Source organism: Condylura cristata, unplaced genomic scaffold, assembly GCF_000260355.1.
Source record: "Condylura cristata isolate star-nosed mole 26May11 unplaced genomic scaffold, ConCri1.0 scaffold00003, whole genome shotgun sequence".
Classification (NCBI taxonomy): Eukaryota; Metazoa; Chordata; class Mammalia; order Eulipotyphla; family Talpidae; genus Condylura; species Condylura cristata.
The window spans coordinates 30,304,810-30,321,646 of NW_004567104.1; the positions used below are offsets into that span (position 1 = coordinate 30,304,810).

A 16,837-nucleotide genomic window follows, 5' to 3' on the forward strand; every position below is an offset into this window, starting at 1 on the left:
TGGATGACTTTTCTCTCACATATTACCAACCTTGCTACAGGAAAAGCTTTATGGCCCTCTCTGGTGGTACAGCAGGTTAAAGCGCAGCACTATGAAGCTATCCACAGGAAAAGCTTTAGCATCCAGAACATTCTATTCTGCAAGAATGACTCAATGGCAACATTCTTTTTATAGAGGAAGAGAATGACAATCCGCTTTGGTGCAGAGCACAGGTTAGGTAGTCATAATAATATCCTATAAGGTGAGAGCTACTAAATAAGCAAAGCAGGTACAGACACTACTGTCTCGCTTATCAAAAATATCCCCTAGCTAGTCTCTCAACATACATGTCCCTCATCTTTATTATGTGTGGGTTGTTATCCTAACATCTCATTTCTATCTTTATAATTTATATTCCTACCTATTACCCAGAAAAAGAAATAATACAGCTGATAATACATATTCCCCAGTAAAAGCAAAATGAGGAATCTAAACAGCAGGCAGAAATTAACCTTTATTAAAATTAACCTTTATTAAAACTGTGAGAATTATGCTGAACATTTTATAAACATCATCTTGTAATAACTCATGACAACTTTTACTCATAAGATTTTACTCTATAGATAAATTGAATGAAATCAGAGACATCACAGGATTGCTGAAGTTTTATTTATCACTGGAACTAAGCCCACAGTCAACTTTCTGAAGGACTGAGAGGACTCTATAATAAACAAGGCTCTTAGAAATATTCCCCAGCAAAAGTTTTGAAAATATAAAGCCCTAAAGCATAATCCTAATTCAGGGTGTGAAAAACAGACAAAGTGAAATAATCAGGCCTCCCTTGGGAATGTTCGAACAAGAAACATAAGTTATCTATGATTGTAAAATAGGTTTCTTACTCTCTTTAAGTATTCCTTTCCCTCTCCAGAAGGCCAGGGGTGAAGACAAGATAATTTGGTCACTATTTCTTGCCTCTCCGCTTGTCCTTGCCTTTGTCTTTGCCTTTGCCTTTGCCTTTTGAATCCTTGCCGTCATCTTTGTCCTTCTTAGGAAACTTGAAAGCACCAATTTCCCTCCGCACCATAGTGCCTCGCCACCAGGACTGGAGCTGGAAGAGAAGGGAGAAGTGAGCGCAACCTCATGTATCTGGCTTGCAGCCTTTGTTCTGATGAGGATAGTGCTCTTACAAAGTAACCTGTGTGAAAACATCTGCTTAGAGACATGGAGGTGACCGAGCATCTGTTTGCACAGCAATACTCCCCTATTGTGCAGGCCCTGAGGTTAAGCTATGGACTGTAGAATAAGGTTGTCAAGAATTAAAAATAACGAAACAGGACCAGACTAGCCTTCCTTTTTTACTCAGAAACCTTCCTTGTACTGCTGCTCTTCATGAGCATCCAAATTCCCTGTGTGTTCCCTAATATCTGTTTGGTCCAAAAGGGATGTTACCTAAACCACCTAACAAAAGTAAACACTCAGTGAAAAATGTGCCGATAATCTAGATGTGTTCAATAGGCTTTGCTGTGCACACAGTATCATTAATGTTTGGTTAAAAGATCTCTTACTATTAAAAAGAATTTAGATTGCTCCCTTGAATATCTTAATTAGAAACAATTTCTGAGAGATTGTCTGGGCTCCTTTATATATATAAAGACTAAGCAAAGGTAAAAGTAAAAGTCATAAGATCAAAAGATGAAGAGAAACATAAGATCAGCATACATTAGTGATAAAAATACTAAAAAAGATGAGAATAGAAGCAACCTACATCAATATAGTATAAAGTCCACAGTAAATAAAACACTTAATGGTGAAAGAGTATTTTCCCTTTAAGACCAGAGACGACAAGGATGCCCACTGTCACCACTTCTATTTAATTTAGCATGGGGGTTCTGGCTAGAGCAATTGGAATAATAACAGGAAATAAAGAGAATACATGAAATTGATTATAGAACTGAGGAACCCAGTGAGGAAAAGTGAACAAGGGGAACACAATGGACTGTAGTGGTGGGTGCACAGTGGTAATAACACTTGAAGGGGGTGGGGGAGTCCTACATTCCCCAAGTACAAACACGGATATAAACCAACATTACTTCAATAAACAACAAAAAAGAAATCCAGGTTGGAAAATAAAAAGTGAAACTGTCAATTACTTGCAGATAACAATATCATATTCAGAAAACCCTACTGGTTCCACAAAAAAGCAGTTAGAAATAATACAGCAAAGCAGCAGTTCACAAAACAACAAGAAATTGTGCATTTTTATATACAAAAGCTGAATAAAAAGGAAAGTTTCATTCACAAATGCATCAAAAAAATCAAATACCTAGAGATTAAGGATGTGAGACTTATAAAATGAAAACAAGATATTATTGAAGGGTTTCAATCATGACATTAGGACAATGGCTAGACATTCCATGCTTATGTAATGGGAGAATCAATACTACCAATCACTATTCTACCAAAAGATATGTACAAATTTAATGCAATCCCTATCAAAATATTGATATTGATTTAAAGAATATTTTCTTTAAAGAAATTGAACAAAATAATTAAACTTTGTATGGAACTCTTAAATAACAAAAGTCATCCTGAGAAAAAAGGACAAAAATGGAAGCATCACATGACTTTAAGCAACAGTAATTAAAATAATATATTAGAATAAAAATAAATGCATGGACCAATGTAACACAGTTGAAAGCTCAGAAACAAATCCATATATATATGAATTATTTATATATATAATAACTTAATTCATTACAATTAGCTTCCACCTTTTAATTTATCACAGCCTAGAATGAGCTGATTTAGAAAAAGGATTTAAGAAACAGTAAAGTATTAAAAAGAATTAAAGAATTATTTTGCTTATTAAATTTGACTTCTGGGCACAAGTTCTAGATTTTGCTTCTACTGCTAACCACCTTTTTCTCCCCAAGTTTCCCCCAAGCATGTGCTTTTCCATGACTGTCTTCCTATACCACGGACTATATTAGCAAATTCTAGTATTAGCAAAAAGACCAAGCCTCCTCACAGATCTCCTGTTCTGTGTTTGATAATGAAAAAGATACTTAGTAATCCTCAGTGCTAGTAAGTTGTGGCATTAAAGAAGCCCTGTGATGCCAGGAAATACTTTCTACCTTTATGATGCTCCTTAACTCCAACTCATCCTGATCTATCTTCTTTCTGAGCTTCTCCTTTTCAATGCGATCTTCAATGATGACTTGTTCATACTCCCTTATCTGCAAGAGTAGGCAACCATTTATTACAATACTCTCTTGACTAAGTTTTAGCCAGCTAGCACTTAACTTTTAATATAAAATTTAAAAATAAACCAAAGAAAAACTTAATAGATTCCTATATTTTAAAATTGAAATGTTAATTTTATAACTGTTCCCCAACTTTTTTCAGTTTGAGTGACAAAGTTTTCTTTGAAATATTCATAAAAATTAAAAACTAACATAATTTGAAATAAGTAATTAATGTTTTAAACTGATAGAATGTATGTATACAGGTATAGCCATCTTTTTTTTAAAGATTTATTTATTTATTCATAGAAGAATTGGTGTGGGCCAGAGATGCAGGAGGGAAGGTAGTTGAGAGGATTCACCAGCAACTGAGCTGGGAGCAGAACAGGCAGATCTACTGAAATACACTGCTTCATAATGCTGCAATCCACCAGGGAGGCCTAAGAGCCATTTTTTTTTATTACAAAGTTTATTTTTACATCATTTTGCACATTTTTTTTCCATCTCGATTAAGAGCCATTTTTTTTTAAAGAAATTGAGAAGTTTCTGATTCTCAGAAACTGGTTACTCAATGAGCCAGATTCTGTAGGATAGCCATTCTCACATTTGCCTGTCATTTATTAAGTAATGAAACCAATCAGAAGTTTTTCAGATATCATTTATACAAAGTGTCTTCTGAACTCATAAATAATAATAGTTTATATATCTCAAAGATTCTTGTGAAATACTAGAAAAGTACCTAGGACAAATAAGTGCTATAAAGGTGTTAGCTGCTGATACTTTACCAGTAATTTACTATCCTCATCATTTTTTTTTTTTTAGATTTATTTATTTATGCATACAAGAGCTGAGGTGTAGGCCAGAGGTGGGGGTCGCCGGGAGGTCAGTGAGAGGATTCATCAGAGAAAGAGTGGAGAGTGGAATAGGCAGACCTACTGAAATACACTGCTGAAGGGAACAGCAGGTGGGATAGGAGAGGTCTGCTGTGCCATGTGGGTCAGCTCCCTGGCTGGGGATTGAATTTGTGCTGCAGTGGCTGCTGTTGCTTACAGCTTCCTAGTGCTGACAATTAACCCCTTGCACTACCAGGGAGGCCCCAGCAATCATCATTTTCAAAGGGCCCCATTGACACAGATTACAACTGAGATGGAAAAAGGCACAAAATGATGGTGGTGGACCTGGTTAAAACACAACACTATGAAGCTATCACAGCCACTGTAGCACGAGTTTGATCCCCAGCCAGGGTGGGGATCCACATGGTGCAGCAGACCTCTCCTGACCCACCCCCTGCTCCCCGCAGGAGTCTTTTGTCACCTGCCTGTTCTGCTCCCCACTCTGTCGCTGGTGAATCCTCTCACTGCCCCTGCACCTCTGGCCTGCACCCCAGTTCTGTATGTGTAAATAAATCTTTAAAAATAAATAATAAGTAAAAGGGTGTCATTAATTTACAAGCATACCTCTACCCTGTGACCAAAAATAGCATTACCCAGCTATTGTAGCTTAGCTGCCACCCACTCCTCAGTTGAGTGAGACTGAGACTTACCATCTTTGCAAGGTCTTGAAGGTGTGATAAGTCACTGGCCTTAGCAGATTTGAGAGCATTTAGTTCATTCTGCTTCATTTCTGTATCTTTATCAAATTTCTCCATCCAGAACTCTAACTTCTCCTCAAGTTTCTATTTGGAAAGAACATTAAAATATTTTCTACCAGACATAAAACAATATATACTAAATGAAATCTTAGTTGTTGGGGGAGGGTTGGTTTACTAATTGGTAGTGGGGGCAAGGGGAGTCTTCTGGGAGACTGTAAATGTGCCCTATAGGTCTACCTGGGTGGTGGCTACAGAGGCATATATATATTATTCATCAAAGTGTATACTAATGTAAACCATTTCAGTCATGTAATTCACACAAGGGGGGAAATACACATATGGAAAATGGTCACTCCTATTAGTAAGCAAAAAATGCAAAGTAAAAACTCATTATCAAAATTTTTAAAATATCTACAATGACCAGTGCTGTTATGGATTAGCAAAGTTAATGCCTGCATGCATTGTTGATGCCAGGAAAAATTAGAAAGTGTTAGCAATACTTATCTAGAGTCATAAAATTACTTTTAGCAAATATTTACAATGAAGAAAAATGGTTATTTTGGCAAAGTTTTCATTACTACATTGCTTACAATTATGAAACTTGGCATTAACTAAGTATGCACAGTAAACAGGCATCAAACTACACATTTTCTAAGAATCAAAATGTTATGTGACTACTTTAAATTTATTTAATGAAGAGGCTGTATTATCACAAAAAGTTTTTAAAAATTTAAAAGTTGAAGAAACGTGGCATTTTTCAGAAAGATGTAATTTGTAAAAGAAAGATGTAGTATCTGTTTGATTCATTTATTATGTAAATGTGGGGTCCAGTTCCATTTTAAACCTGCTACCTAATTAGGAATATTTGATCATAACAAAGCTTCTCCCTGATGTAGCCATGTTAGTGGTGCCTATCCATTTACTATTTACCTAATAAAATTACAAGAATAAATCCACAAAAAAAGAGTGAAAAGCAATTAACAATTTTTTTAATCTTAAATGTGAATGTTATTTTTATAATTTAAAAATCCAGAAATTTTTATTTTAAAGTTCTGACTATGGAGAAATAGATGAAGAAAACAATTTCTTATATAATGCTAAACCATTCAAGAAGACAAAATTTGACCTATACTCAAATTATATTTTATAAATACTATGATGCATAACTTGTACAGACATCTCATTCATTATACTAGTAGAATTATGGTTAATTTTTCTTTCCTTAAAAAATTGCTTTACAGTCTTTGGCATTTTGTAAACAGAACAAAAACATCAAGATAAAAGAATTCTGGTGATGCACCTGCTGCTCCTTCTTAAGAAACATTTCAATCTCCATGTGAGTCCGATTCTCTTCTTCCACTTTCAACCTTAGTTTCTGTAAGAACAGTAAACAAGTATCAGAAGACCTCTCAGCAGGGTGGGAAAGGAGAGGTTCTCAATCGTAGAGGAACAGCCATGACAGCAGCACAGGCTTCCTTCACAACTGGATCTCAAGCATTTCACATAAATGCAGGGCAGCAAATTCAGATCCCTCCAATCAACTCTTGTTCACAAACATTGCTGAGAGAGGTGTCTGGCATTGGGCTCGATACCCTCAAGGGCCAATAATCTTGATGCCTGAAAGGTGATGCCAATTCAAGAAGAGAAGCAATGTCTCAAGGGCACAAGATTCTTAGACTCAGAAAAGAAAAGCCCAGAGAGCATAAAAGTTTGTTGTAATTGTCTTAAACCACATCTGACTGTGAGCTGTCAAATCAGCAGGGGGCTGCAAACAAGGAGTCTTCTTGCACACTGATGTTCACTCCTTCTCCACTACCCGCTGAAGTATTTAGCCTTCTTCCTCTGATAAAGGTTGCCCCTTGTTTCTTTCTCTCCATATTTTCCACTTAGACTCCTCATCCCTATCAATTTAAGGGTGAATGGAGTTCAATTGTTTAGATTTTGTATTTCCTAATGGAAGGATAGAAGATTCCAGTTGGGTGAGGAAAACAGCAGCAAAAACCTGCAGTTCCTAAGTATTTTATTTTGCCCTCTTCCTGTAATTTCCAGGAGAAATGGCAGGTTTTCATAAAAGAACTTTAAAGGGGCCCAAGGAAGAAAGCACAACACATTTTCAATATCATAAGAGAAAGAGGAGATTTAGGCTATAACCTGTCAGAGTATTTCCTTGCAAATATCAAGTCCCCATTGCTTTTAATTTTAAACTCAAACGTGAGGGCTGTTAGAAAGAGAATACAGGGCCTGCCCTCCCTGGTGGTGCAACAGGTTAAAGCACAGCACTATGATGCTATCACAGCCACTGCAGCACGAGTTCAACCCCTCGCCAGGGAGGTGACCCACATGGCATGACAGACCCACCTGCTGCTCCCCTTAGCACTGTACTTCATCAGTCAGCCTGTTCTGCTCCTCAGTCTATCTCTGATGAATCCTCTCACCGCCCCTGCACCTCTGGCCTGTACCCTAGTTCTGTGTGCATAAATAAATAAATCTTTAAAAAAAGAAGAAAGAGAAAGCAAAGATCAGGAAAAATCTCCCTCTTCCTCCTCCCTTTAGCTGAAATACTATCAGGAATGACAGTTTATATGCCATCTATCTGGTTCTTTCCTAAGGTAGTAGTGGTTACCTCAACCTCCTCCAGTAATTGTTCCTCTGTTTTGTTACATTTTTTCTGAGTCTGGGAGACCTGCAGCTCAGTGTTAATCTTCATGTAACGATTCTCCATGTTGGTTTTTGCTTTCATTTCTTGTAACTGGTCCTTTAGATGAGCAATATATTCATTCTGATTCTGTAATGGTAAGGCCAGATACCTAAATTAAAAAAAAATTTTTTTAAGATTTTTATTTATTTATTCATACAGAACTGGGTTGTAGGCCAGAGGTGCAGGGGCAGTGAGAGGCTTCACCAGAGACAGAGTGGGGAGCAGAACAGGTAGATCAATGAAGCACACTGCTCAGGGGAGCAGCGGGCGGTCAGAAGAGGTCTGCCGCGCCATATGGATCACCTCTGGGGCGGGCAGGGATCCAACTCATGCTGAAGTGGCTTAGCTTCTCAGTGCTGTGCTTTAACCCACTGCGTCACAAGGGAGGGCCCCCTAAATTAAAAATATTAATCTGGGCCTTCCCTGGTGGCACAGCAAGTTAAAAAACAAAACAAAACAAAACAAAACACTGTGAAGCTAGCTGCAGCCATTTCAGTGCCAGTTCGATCCCCAGGCAGGGAAGTGACCCATATGGTGAAGCAGACCTTGGTCTCTCTCCCTACTGCTCCCCTCAGCAGTGTATTTCAGTCCATCTGGCTGTTCTGCTCCCCTCTCTGTCTCTGGTGAATCTTCTCAACACCCTGCACCTCTGGCCTACACCCTAGTTCTTGTATGCACAAATAAATAAAAATAAATACTTTGTTAAAAAAGAAAACATTAAAATATGAATTACTTCACAGAATGGTGATCAAAGTTAGCTGGCAGCACAAGTAAACATTAGACACAAGCAAACTTTATATACAAATAACAAAATCGCATGGCATTAATCAGAGATCTATGTTTCTTTAAATACCATCCAACTTTAACCTCACCATATAAGCTGGGTAGAATTAGTCACAAGTAAATATTAACAGAAAAAACACAAAAGCAGGAATTAGTCAACATTACCCAACAACAAAAAGAAACAAAGAATCATAGGTACATAAAATCAGTAAGAAAGGAAGTCTTCAAGTCATTTTGTATTCTTGGTATAACTCTAGAAAATCATCCCAGTTGTGTAACAGTTATACCAGCTGTATGAGACCATCCCAAAAAGATGACTATCTCTGGCAGAGAAAATGCTACAAGCCCAATTGATAATACATCTTAGTATTTCATAATGTCCTGTAAGTTGTAGTATTGTAGGTAGCTCTATAATTGAGAAATATAATACAGTATTTACCCAAAAAATATACTAGGTAGGCTTAGATAACAGATCAATATCAGAAGGTTGAAAATAGGTGTAATTAGAGTCTCAGCAGGAGAGATGAGAGCAAATGGAACTGAAAAATGATTTGAAAACAGTAATTTAGAGTCATAAAAACACAGATATTATATAATCCCACTTTATATGAGGTCCTTAGAGTAATCAAAATTACAGAGACAAGGAAGAGGATGATATTGGCAGGGTCTAGGAAAGAGGGAAATGGAAATACGTTTAATGAGCACAGTGTTTCAGTTTTGCAAGATGAAAAGTGTTCTGGAGATAGAAGGTGATGATGGTTAAACAACAGTGAAATGTACCTACCGCTACTAAACTGTACACTTACAAATGTTTAGGTGGTAAATTTCATATTATCTGTATTTTACCACAATTTAAAAAATTATAAAATGAATAATGGGCTGAAAATATATAAGTTTTGTAAAAGACACAAATTTACATATTTAAGAATCCCAGTAAGACCCAAATAGTATAAGTATGAAGAAAACCACACAGGCATAGGAAACTCAAAAGCTGAAAGCTGAAAACTAAATGGTAAAAATAAAATTTCAAATGCAAACACATTATAGATAGAACAATAATTTGAAGGGCCAATATCTTCTCAAAATAAATAATGAGGGCAGAACACAATGGATAGCCATAAAACAATGAAAAAAAAATCTGTGAACTCAAAATTCTAAACAAAGTAAAATACCTTTCAAGATAGTCATTTCAAGGCAAAAGAAAACTTAAGAGGACTTCTCTGCAACAAACATGAACAAGAAACAAAGGAATTTCTGTAGGCTTACAGAAAATGACACCAGATGAAAATTTATTGATAAATATTTGGGTAAGTATAAGAATTATTTTCTTTTTAATTCTTAAAAACACATGCAGTTACCTAATACAAAACTATATTTTATCGTGAATTGTGCTAAGTGTGCATTAAATCTAATATGTATTACAGACAGAAGAAAAAACAGTGGTAGAAGCGGCGATTAGGATTTCAACATATTACTTTGTGAGGGGTGAGTAGACTACAACTATTCAACCTATAGCAACAACTTAAAAGCCTTGCCACCTTGTCACTAAAGAACATCTGTAAGTAGTGCTTACTACCCAGGAATTTTTAAAAACAAGGTACTTAACTAGAATCTTGAGATTGTCAATCTATATATTATGTACTTTCCATTTGTAGATTATAAGGAAAAGACTAAAAAATACACTGCAGAAGTAAATTAGATAAAAGGTTAGGTTCTAATGAACACAAAAGCACATTAAATCCATTTTGTACTTGAAACAATACCATTGAAACAACAAATTGACATTATTAAACCTAATACGATTTGTAATGTGTTTATTGTCTTATCTAGAACTACAGATTCTTACCGAAGTCTAAGAAACTGCCTCAAGGAGGTCTGCTGGGAAGGAATGAATGGTGTGGGTGGATGGGATGGAATCTAGAGGGGAGGGATCTCCCAGAGGCAATTCTGGACAAGCTTGTACATCTCAGGCCAATTCCCGTTATACTTTCAATGGTAAAGGCGGCCCAGGAGAAACAACACTTTTTCAGATATAACTTTTATTTGCTTAAGAAAGATGACTTCGGGCCCTCCCTGGTGGCGCAGCAGGTTAAAGCACAGCACTGAGAATCTAAAGCCGCTTCCTCATAAGTTCGATTCCCACCTGTCCCGGAGGTGACCACATGGCGTGGCAGACCTCTCCTGACCCGCCCACTGCTCCCCTCTGCAGTGTACTTCGTCGATCTGCCTGTTCTGTTCCCAACTTTGTGTCTGGTGAAGCCTCTCACCGCCCCTGAACCTCTGGCCTGTACCCGGTTCTGTATGCACAAATAAATAAATCTTTAAAAAAAAAAAAAAGAAAGAAAGAAAGATGACTTCTCTACAGCTATTCTAGAACAATAATTTTTGATATTGTCTAGGTAATTCTTACCTGTATTTCAACTTGCCGTTCTCTTTTGACATTAAGGTGTTGTTTTTGAAGAGATTTTATCTGCTTTTTTCCATTTTCTTCCCTAAAAGAAATTAGAAATTTGTGTTTAGAGCAGTACTTCTCAAACTTTAGTGTGCCAAGAATTATCAGGATGTTAAAAGGTGGTGCTAATAGTGGCAGCTGGGGAAGCACACTTTAAAAGTAGTGTGATTTGCTTTAGTTAACTGGAGGAGGATTTTCTGGCTTATCAGTATTGTATCTAAAATTGCTGCTGAAACATGGATGGAGCTGGAAGAGATTATGTTAAGAAAAACAAGAAGGAAAAAGATAAACATCAGATTATTTCACCTACATTCAGACTATAGAGAAACCAAACAAAATGTCAGGAAAACACAAATTTGGCAAGCTATGGGATCTGAGAAGGGAAAGGAGGGGGTCAAAGCAGGGGAGGAACTGGCCTAAGGGACTGTGGTGATGGATGACGGTTGATATGGCGCTGAGAAAACTACACATGAATTTTTAGGAAATACTAAAAAGTTAAGGCTTATTGAAAAAACACCCATGTTGTTAACACATTGGTATTATTTCCTTCCAATTCACATTTTCTACACGTATGCCCATGCTAGTTTTATTATATAAATACATACTATATTGTTTGTTTTCTACTTAAAATCGTGACATAATCATTTCCTCCATGTCATTACAACTTGGTAACCAGTACTTTGAACAGTTTCATATCATCAGTAAACTATAGACCATCCTTTCCATTCTATAATTCTACATGTAATGATTCAACCTCATAGAAAAATAACAGATTCAGACATTTCAAAGTGTATTTACATGCAAAAATACACACAGCTATACTATCTGCTGTAGCAAAATTTGGAAGCAATAGAAATGTTCAAACTTAGGGAATATGTAAATGTATTATATAATTACATATATTTGATAGTGAATATTATAAAATTAAAATAGGTATCTATAGTTTATAGGCAAATGACTTTTTAAAAAGTTGTGTCAGTTCATTTCCACAAACAATATTCACAAATGCTCATTTCCTTGCTTCCTTGCTAGCAATGTGGAGTCTAGAATAACACTTATTATTGCAATGAGATACAGTATGCTAGTACTGTAAGTACTTTATGTGAATTTATCTAATCTTTGTAATAACACTAGCATAGAATTTATTAACAATATTAAAGTGAAGAGAAAATTTCAAGGAAAAACAAAAAATATGCAGACAAGGTAAGTATTTATTCTGACCACTCAGGGTCCATGTAAAGAGGTCATTTTATCTTGGTCTCACAGCATTTTCATTGTGTTAGATTTCTTAAAGCATAAAAATCTTTGGAATTCATTGAGAGTCTGAAGAAAATCATCCCTTAGTGTGTCTTTTATTATCACTTGTTATTGTCTTGGGATATTAATCAGTGAACTCAGTATTGAGAAAGGCTACTATAAAATAGGAAGAATATACTTGATATAGTTTAAAACAGATAATTGAGGTAGAGGAATCTGAGTTATGTTCCAGCAGAAGAGATACAGAACCTTTATTTCTGACATGTGGTTCTCTTTCTTGGTAAACATAAATTTGAATTAGAAATCAAGGACTTCGGTTAAGAGTTTTAAAGCACTTTAAAAATACAACAAAATAAACAATATTCTGACCTTGCAATGATATCATAGAAATACATTTTTTTTTCCTTCTCTATGTTCAAAGCATTCAGGAGATTGGTGAAAGTACCTGTATCTTGCAACTCTTCCATAGTATCTATAATCACATCACTGAAAAATTCCCTATAAGGAGAAACAAAAAAAAGAAGTTAATAAGATATATTTCTGTGTTGACAAAGACCTAAGGAAGTCACAGAAGTTACACTTAGAGGGACCATCATAATTAAGTAGGATTTGCCCCTGGAATGCAAAAGTAATTCATTATTAGAGAATAATCTATTAATAGAATTTTAGCATGCAAATAAAGGCCAATAGACATTTAATAAAGTCAAAAGGAGAAAAATATGGTAATCACAAAAGGTATTTGGCAAAATTCAGTATCCACTCACCACTTAAAAACAAGGTGATGCAGGGGTCAAAATCTCAGTGCTATTAAACTATGACTACTTACTGCAAGTAGTTCCATTCCTAGCCAAGCAGCTGACCCACATGGTGCTTCAGACCTCTCTTTCTCACACCTGTTCCCCTCAGCAGTGGATTTCAGTAACTCCACCAGTTCTTCTCCCCACTGTGTCTAGTGAATCCTCTCGCGTGCCCTACCTCTGGCCTATACCCCAGTTCTTGTATGCATAAATTAAAAACAGTCTTTAGGCCCTCCCTGGTGGTGCAATGGGTTAGGATGCAGCACTGCAAGCTAGCTATAGCGGCTTCACTGCAGGTTCAATCCCCTGCCCTGGAGGTGATCCATCCATAGGGTGCAGCAGACCTCTCCCTTCTCTTCCTCAGAAGTGCTCCCCTCAGCAGTGTACTTCGTTAACCTGCCTGTTCTGCTCCCCACTCTGTCTCTGATGGAGCCTCTCACCGCCCCTGCACCTCTGGCCAGTTCTGTACCCCAGTTCTGAATGCAAAAATAAATAAATCTTTAAAAAAAAAAAAGGTCGGCCCTCCCTGGTGGCGCAGGGGGTTAAAGCACAGCACTAAGAAGCTTAAGCCACTTCCTCATGAGTTCGATTCCTGCCTGCCCCGGAGGTGACCACATGGCGTGGCAGACCTCTCCTGACCCGCCCGCCCGCTGCTCCCCTCAGCAGTGTACTTTGATGATCTGCCTGTTCTGCTTCTCACTCTGTCTCTGGTAAATCCTCTCACCCTCCGCATCTCTGGCCTGTACCCCAGCTCTGTATGAATAAATAAATAAATCTTTAAAAAAAAAGTCTAAAAAAAAAAAAACCCTCACATTTTAGAGTGAGCAGACCTAGGCTCAGAAATTTTAAATGACTTGCTCAAAGTCACATAACAAATTTGAGATAGAGCTAAAGTTATATAATACGGGTTTCCTACATTCTAGTTAACTGCTCTCTATATCTTCCTAGATCAAGAATTTTCAGAAATGTACTTAATGTTTTGATATAGTCAATAAAAAGTTAAATTATCAAATAATAATTTAACAATCGTTTTCAGAAAAAGATTCAGTAACTGTATTTTAAAAATAAGTTAAGACTCTCCCTGGTGGCACAACAGGTTAGGACGCAGCACTGAAAGATAGTCACAGCTGCTTCAGTGCGAGTTGGATCCCCACCCCGGAGGTGACCCACGTGGCATGGCAGACCTCAAGTGTCTTGCCTGCTGCTCCCCTCAGCAGTGTACTTCATCAGCTGGCCTGTTCTGCTCCCCACTCTGTCTCTGGTGAATCCTCTCACTACCCCTCCACCTCTGGCCTGTACTCCAGGTCTGTATGCATAAATAAATAAATCTTTAAAAAATAATAAGTACTTTTAAGTAAAAAAACTAAAAAAATATGAGCCACCATTCTGAGAATACAAAGAACATTTAACCAGCTGGTCAATTCCTACATAGGATATCTTTCTGTTAAGTATGTAGATCTGGGTCAGAGTGATTTTGGCATGAGACATTACCTCTTCCGGTGAGGGTCTAGTGCAAGGGGACAGATAGTATTTTTTTTTTAACTTTGCAGGCTATAAATTCTGTTGCAAATATTCACCCTTCCACTGTAGCATAAAAGCACTGGAAGACGCTGTGTAAATAAATGGGTAATGATACAGTACAATAAAATTTATTTTGAGAAGCAGAGTACAGGTCACATTTGACTAATGCCTTTGGATAATTGCTATAACTTCTTATTTGCCAAAAATCATTACCATTCTCTTTTAAACTTAACAGGCACTTTGCAACAAAAAAGACACGATGACAACAAAAAAGGGACTAATAAACAATTGAGAATGTCCTTCATAAGCCCCCAGGATTAAAACACAGTTTAAAACTTGCTACTTTAATGGTATTATGTTTCAAAGGGTAAAGTATCAAACTGGTACCAGTTTGTACCAGGCGCTGGGCTGAAACTTTATTTCTAATCCTTGCACTGATGTTGAAGGTTGCTGTCATTATTCTCAATCTTAAAAACTGGAAACACTGTCTAACCATACAGTCACTATACCGCTCAGTTGTACCATGCCACCATTAAGTATCCTTCAACTATAATCTTATTACCAGCCATCACTTTGCATGTAACCACCAATTCATGAGGAAAGGGAGCAGTTAGCCACTCCTGCATACACTGTGTAAATGCATTATTACATTTCCAAATATATACATTACCTATCAGTCTGAATTTTCTTCATTGTCTCCACAGTCATTATGGTCTGCCTTACAGGTTTTTGGAAGACAAGATCTTGTATTTTGTTAAACTCCTTTGCAAATAGGCTTCCTTTTCTGACTTCTGACAACTGGGATTCTTCTTTAGGTAAGGATAGACCAGGTAATTTTGCTTTTGAGACCAGTGAAAATTTTTCTAAATGTTTTCCTTCTAAATCCATTTCTTTGTTCTTCTTCTAAAAACAATAAATGATGTTTTGTGTAAGAGATATTTTTATAAAAAGCTACAAGTTTATTAACATAATACATTCTAATATGTATCAAAGTTTTAAACAGGTCATTTAATCTCAAATGAGATTAAAATTTAAATCTCAAATGAGATTAAAATTTAAATCTCAAATGAGACTTTTATTTAAAATTCATTTGTTCAATGAAGATCTCAGTCTCTCTTATATTCTAGGTATTTTTCTAAGCAATGGGACTAAAAAGGTGGCCATATTTACTTAATATCCTATCTTGTTCTAAAAAGAACTTGTGGCTAACTAAAAACAAACCAAAAAAAGGAGTTGCTGGTATTTATTCATGGATATTGTCCAAAATAAAAATGCAGAAAATCTTTACTAAATTATCCATGACTAGAAGACAGTTTTTTAAGGTTTAAAAAAAAACAACAACAAAGAGATATGAGGACCTCTGCTTACATTTTCAATTTCATATTCTCCCATTTATACTTTGTATCACAGGGAAATGGCTCTGTTCAGCCACACCACACCACAGTACATGTCCTGTCCTGCCAGTTCTATGTCATTCTGCCTTTAGACAACATTTTTACTCTGTTAAAACCCACCTTTAACACCTGGTAAATGGTAAGACTACAAAAGGTAAAATTCTTTGTGAACTATCTCTATTAGCAGACATTTACCCTATTGTAATTATTTGTATAACTCTCTCTATTACATTGTAAATTCTATAAGGAAAGGGACAGTATCTTAGAAATCTTGCATCACCACAAATTCTTTTTAGAACAAGATAGAATATTAAATAAATATGGCTACCTTTTTAGTCCCATTGCTTAGAAAAATACCTAGAATATAAGAGAGATTGAGATCTTCATTGAACAAATGAATTTTAAATGCAAAGAAAGGAGTGTCATACCAAAAAGCAGAAGTTGATAATAGATTTTGAAGATTTTGAAGGTCGTAAGGAAAAACCAAAATAAATTTTTCAGAACTTAAATATAAAGGCAACTAGCAACAACAAATGTTGGCAAGGATGTGGAGAAAAAGGAACTTTCCTGCACTGCTGGTGGGATTGCAAACTAGTACAACCACTATGGAAAACTGTTTGGAGGTTCCTAAAACTGCTTAAATATAAAAGGAGGACTAATAATAGGAACAGCATATGTGTAACTGAATGACTTCTATTTAATCCATGACTAACAGTTGGAGTTATTGAGAGGCCACATAACATAGTGATGGTGCAGATATACACTGAAACCAGATTTCTATGTTTGAATCCTGACTATCTTTACTAAGTCATTACTTTATTTAATAACTTACGCTTATTTTACTTCCATGTTCCCATTAATAAAATATGACTAATAATAATACCTGCCCTCATTTAATTAATATGAGGATTCAATAAATGAATATACTAAAGCATTTAGAATAGTACAATAAAAGTTCTGCATTTGTTATAGTTACCAATGTTAGTGTAATATTAAAACTCCAATACAGTTTATGAATGAGAAATTTATGATCAAGAAATTGAAATGGATTGCTATAACACACAACTAAATTGCAAAGCCAAATGACTCCAAATAACAGCTATTATCATTATTATTATTATTA

General features: G+C 36.1%; 1 protein-coding gene across 1 annotated transcript in view; it reads right to left on the reverse strand.

Annotated features, from left to right (window-relative positions):
• Positions 1 to 542: 542 nt before the first annotated feature.
• The window catches only part of IQCG (IQ motif containing G), a 17,608-nt gene continuing 1,313 nt past the window's right edge, over positions 543 to 16,837 (reverse strand). The window contains exons 2-9 of the mRNA XM_012731635.1: positions 14,991 to 15,223; positions 12,372 to 12,500; positions 10,704 to 10,785; positions 7,436 to 7,597; positions 6,113 to 6,187; positions 4,765 to 4,896; positions 3,114 to 3,215; positions 543 to 1,087 (exon numbers count right to left, since the gene is read on the reverse strand). Of these exons, the coding sequence (XP_012587089.1) occupies positions 941 to 1,087; positions 3,114 to 3,215; positions 4,765 to 4,896; positions 6,113 to 6,187; positions 7,436 to 7,597; positions 10,704 to 10,785; positions 12,372 to 12,500; positions 14,991 to 15,223 (1,062 nt within the window). The 3' untranslated portion in view covers positions 543 to 940. The remainder of the gene's footprint in view (positions 1,088 to 3,113; positions 3,216 to 4,764; positions 4,897 to 6,112; positions 6,188 to 7,435; positions 7,598 to 10,703; positions 10,786 to 12,371; positions 12,501 to 14,990; positions 15,224 to 16,837) is intronic.